Source organism: Triticum dicoccoides, unplaced genomic scaffold, assembly GCF_002162155.2.
Source record: "Triticum dicoccoides isolate Atlit2015 ecotype Zavitan unplaced genomic scaffold, WEW_v2.0 scaffold75091, whole genome shotgun sequence".
Classification (NCBI taxonomy): domain Eukaryota; kingdom Viridiplantae; phylum Streptophyta; class Magnoliopsida; order Poales; family Poaceae; genus Triticum; species Triticum dicoccoides.
The window spans coordinates 1-4,389 of record NW_021297039.1 but is presented as its reverse complement, the minus strand read 5'-3'; the positions used below and the strand labels follow the sequence as shown (position 1 = coordinate 4,389).

Genomic DNA, 4,389 nt, shown 5'->3' with positions numbered 1-4,389 from the left:
AGAGTAGCATTCAGCTTAATTATGTAGTATGAGCATGGGTGTGCTCATCTTGCTGCTATATATGCTGTCTCTGCTGTGTGTGATTTCTCTGATATCATTCTCATCTATGCACTTCCATTTGGCTTATCTGTAACATGCCGTTAATACATATCACTCTCATCTATGGACCTCTATTAAGTTATTTCCATACAATCATTGCGAGATTTGAGCCTAGCAAGATAAATTACAGCTGCAGCCTCTTACTTTCTGATTCTGCTCCATGTTAGACAGTTGTGCTGCTGTTCTTGCTGAGGAATATTCCACCACCGCTGCTTCAATTTCCTCTCCGGCCGTGATGACGTCTCCTAGCTCCCCGGCGATGACCCTATCCCACCCAAGGTGATAATCCCCGGCCCTGATCTTCCTGCCACATGTTCATTCTGTCCTGCTTATGAACCCTCTTAACATCCCCAGCTCCGGGCGCCATTTCTACCTCGCCGTTGACCGCCTCCAGTTCAAGATGGTGCGTGTCCGAAATCCCTGTTACCGTGCATTTTTGGGTTCCTCTCAGCTGATAACTGTGTCCAGTTAAGCAGCCACAGATTGTGCGCGTTGAACCAGATTTCTATTCTTGTGAACCTGTGGTTGTTTTTGGTGTGCAGAGGACACTACTGGAGCTCCTAGGTGTTGTCTCTGACCGCCACGGTTCGGTGCCCATTGCCATATGTGTTTCATCCCGGGATGAGCTAGATGCTGTCTGTGCTGCTGTTGCCAACCTCCCCTTCGTGTCCTTGTCACCGCTGGTATGCTCAAGTTGGTTGGGTGCCAATTTCCATGTTCAGTTCTGTGATATACTTTGTGGTTGCATCATTGACAATTGTGGGATAGCTAACTGTATGATCGATATACACAATTTGCACTGTTAATTGCTTAATTCTTCAAGAGAGAACATTGATAATATTGACACCTTCATCTAGGAATTATGATTGTGCAATTGCAGATATTTTTCTGTATCCAATGGTTCCAGGCTTTCTTGCTTTTCTGTTACCCTGCTATAGTGATATGAACGTTGTTTCAGGTTCTCTTGATTGTTTATGGTCCTTGCTATGAACTAATTTCGCCAGTTAATAATATCAATCTGTGGATTTGTGTACACAGTACAGCGATCAAGATGAAGCTGAGCGTGCATCTGTTCTTGAGAAATCCCGTCGGGCAGCAATACAGCGAAATCAGATTGAAGATACTTCTATTGGCGAAAGTCCCAAGCCTGAAAGGGTGATCTTGAAGCTAAATATTACAGTTGTAACAGATGCTTGCTTGCCTTCGGCGGCGATGGGAGAGGCTCCCCTTATGTCTCGTGTGCTGATAAACTATGAATTGCCTACAAAGAAGGTGCGCATTCATAATTTTTCATGATATTTTACCTTCAGGACTTCTGTGGCCCAAATACCCTTAGCTTTTCATGGTCAATTTTACCTTTCAGTGCTATCATGCAATCATGCTGTTTCATTATGCACCATCGGTTCTAATTTGTAGATCATTTTGTCTTACCTGATGTTTGTGTCTGAATTTTTCAGGAGGCTTACTTAAGACGTGTATCAGCATGCTTGGCAACAGGTAACTTTAAAAAAAATATCAATTGATCCGCTTTTTGGAAGTGCTGATGTAGTTGCTGTACTATGATTGTGCAGACGGAATCGTGATTAATATGGTGGTTGGTGGTGAGGTAGCTCTTCTAAAGTCTCTGGAAGAAACCAGTGGATTCGTCATTGCAGAGATGCCAATACATGTAAATAAACTCTTCTTAACACTTAAAATCTGTTTTGGTAGTAATATAGTGAGCTCTTGTGGTCTAAACTGAAAATATTTGCAATGCAGGTTTCCGAGATATTATGATAGCCTCAATTCGCTTCAGAAATTACTGTTACACTTCAGGACTAACGACTCCAGTTTCTATTGGTCCTACATTGAAATGCTGCAGCTTTGTTAGAATTGGTGTGCCTCAGTTGTAGCTTTGTTATATTATCCTTTGGAAAAATACATGCTATTTTCTGTTACACTTGAAAACACTAGATGTTGAGAGGGATCTGCTCGTACAATTCTTCGTTATCCTTCATAATTTATTAATATATTTCACATACTATTCATCTGATGTTGTATTTTTCAATATATTCCTGTAAAAGATAAATAGAGTGTCCCCTTGCATCCATCTTTTATGTCTGCGCATTTGGCATACTTCATTTTGCATACTCTGGAGGTGTGTACTTTGGTTGAAATGTTATAACTGAAATCGATGATGTTTACTTTGCTTCCACCCTTTCTTTGTTACACAATAATTACATGAAAGTTGGACAGGAAACATGTCAGATTTTCCTTCTAACTATCTATATATGATGACGGAATATGACATTGTTCATTTCAACGTGGTGCCCGGTGATTGCTCGCCCTCTACTGCAATTCAAAGTTCCAGGATCTCTGATTACATAGGCTTCATACTGATCGTTGGAGACTTCGGCCCTGTTTGTTTTAGCTTTCGGCAGCTAATTCTATTAGGAAAAATCAGAAGCTGAAACAAAAACCTATTTGGAATCTGCTTTGCCATGTTTACTTCAGCAGTAAAGTTGATACTGTTGATACTGTGAATCAGCTTTGCCAGTGAAGCGAGTCCTAACGTGGTTCCAAGCCAACCGAAGTTGCTGAAGCTGAAACAAACATGGCCTTCATCCACTTCCAGTCTTCTTTCTCCTACTAGAAACAAAGCATAGATCAATGGTGATATAGTACGCTAATTATGTGAAGAAGAAAAAGGACTTTACATACGGATAATTCAATTCGGTGTCTGCGCTCATCTACACCCATTGAACGGTAAAATAAAATAAAAAAGCAGAAAATAAAAAAAAATCCTTTTTTTGTGAAGCTAGATGCTCAATGTGAGATGTTCGTCCAAAATTTTTGGGGTGTTTGGATTTTCGAGGAGCTCATGGCAAAAAAAGAAAAAAAATCACCAAAATTTGCACAGGCATCATGCACATTAGCATCTTCCACCACAATTTTGTTTTGATTTTTTTCTATTTAAAACGATTTTAATGTTCAAACGGGTGCAGAATAGCCGCGTCCATTGCATACATCACAGCCCCATGAAGGAGGTCCTTTACAACCAACTATTGAGCTGCACCTTGCAGGTCCTTAATCTTCCATAATTTAGAAAAACAATCAGCACCAACAAGTAGAGATGAAGGCATGGAACTTGTGCGTAGGATCACCAATCTTGCTTGAACATTTCTCAAATCGGCAAAGTCCGTAGCTCACAAAAAAAAAACCAAGTGTTGCATTCTCAGATCGAAATGGGCATTAAAAGTTTATATCTCTGAAAAAACATGGATGCGAAGGGAAAACACAAAGTGCCTAAGAACCATATGCATTGGTTTATCCCGTCTACAAGACTGCAATGCGACAAGTTAGCTTAACCCAATGAAATGGAACTAACCCCAGGACGAACAAATTACCACCATATAAAAGTATACTTCAATTATAGTGTCTGTGACTACAATTAACATCAAGAAGATCTAATCAGTTGAGAAAAATAGGATGGACCATTCTTTTCAACAGATTTACATTAGTCACAAATTTATCACTGATTAATTCAAGCAAAACTTTGTCTGGACAAGGCGATCTGGCAGATCCCAGAAAGTCACGCAATAGACTTTTGTATTCAGGGTTATGATATAAATGCAATAAAGGATGCATCATGGAAAACATGTTTATGACTTTTCATGGTCCTCAAGTACAGATTTTGCCACGCCATCCTTTTCTGAAAAAGAATCTCAAGATTCATCATTGGAACAGTATGCTCTTTCTCAACATTTCCCAGGACAGAAAAAATGAATACCGACTTTGGCTTTGGAGAAACATCATGGCAACAAAACAGTGTGATATTGATTACTTACCATAAGAAACAGGATTGGATTTGTCATTTTCCTTACCAAAGATATTTTCTGCCGAGGAAGGTGATACCATCAATTGTCTCAACAAGTATAGAAACAATCAAGCTGTATGTCAAATGGTGGTCGTGTGAACCACACGTCCACACCTAACTGTGTCGTGTGGGCAGCGCTGGTATCTCTATGGCAGTGGTGCATAGGCAGGATTTTTCTGTTGTCTTTGCTACCCCTGGACTCAAATGGCCGAGGTTGCCAATGCTCGTCATTGTTGTTGTCGGTCTCCATGGCCTCCTCACGCAAGATAACCCTTAACTAGCAACCACTAAACAATGAGAATTAAGCAAGCCATCCTCGAATTCCACATCACATACATGAAGAACATACACCAGAAATAATCTCCATACATCTGCACTCTCCTGAGTTAAATATTGGAATTCAATGAGGGAAGAGAAGGAAGCAAAAAAAAAAA

General features: G+C 40.2%; 1 protein-coding gene across 1 annotated transcript; it reads left to right on the top strand.

Moving 5' to 3' along the window:
- The first annotated feature begins 271 nt into the window (after nt 1-271).
- On the top strand, nt 272-2,126 carry LOC119347741 (eukaryotic initiation factor 4A-I-like). Its single transcript, XM_037616307.1, has 7 exons — nt 272-378; nt 454-502; nt 642-782; nt 1,138-1,371; nt 1,557-1,596; nt 1,671-1,768; nt 1,858-2,126. The coding sequence occupies exons 1-7, from the start codon at nt 335-337 to the stop codon at nt 1,873-1,875; spliced, it is 624 nt and encodes a 207-aa protein (XP_037472204.1). The 5' UTR covers nt 272-334; the 3' UTR covers nt 1,876-2,126.
- Nucleotides 2,127-4,389: the final 2,263 nt, after the last annotated feature.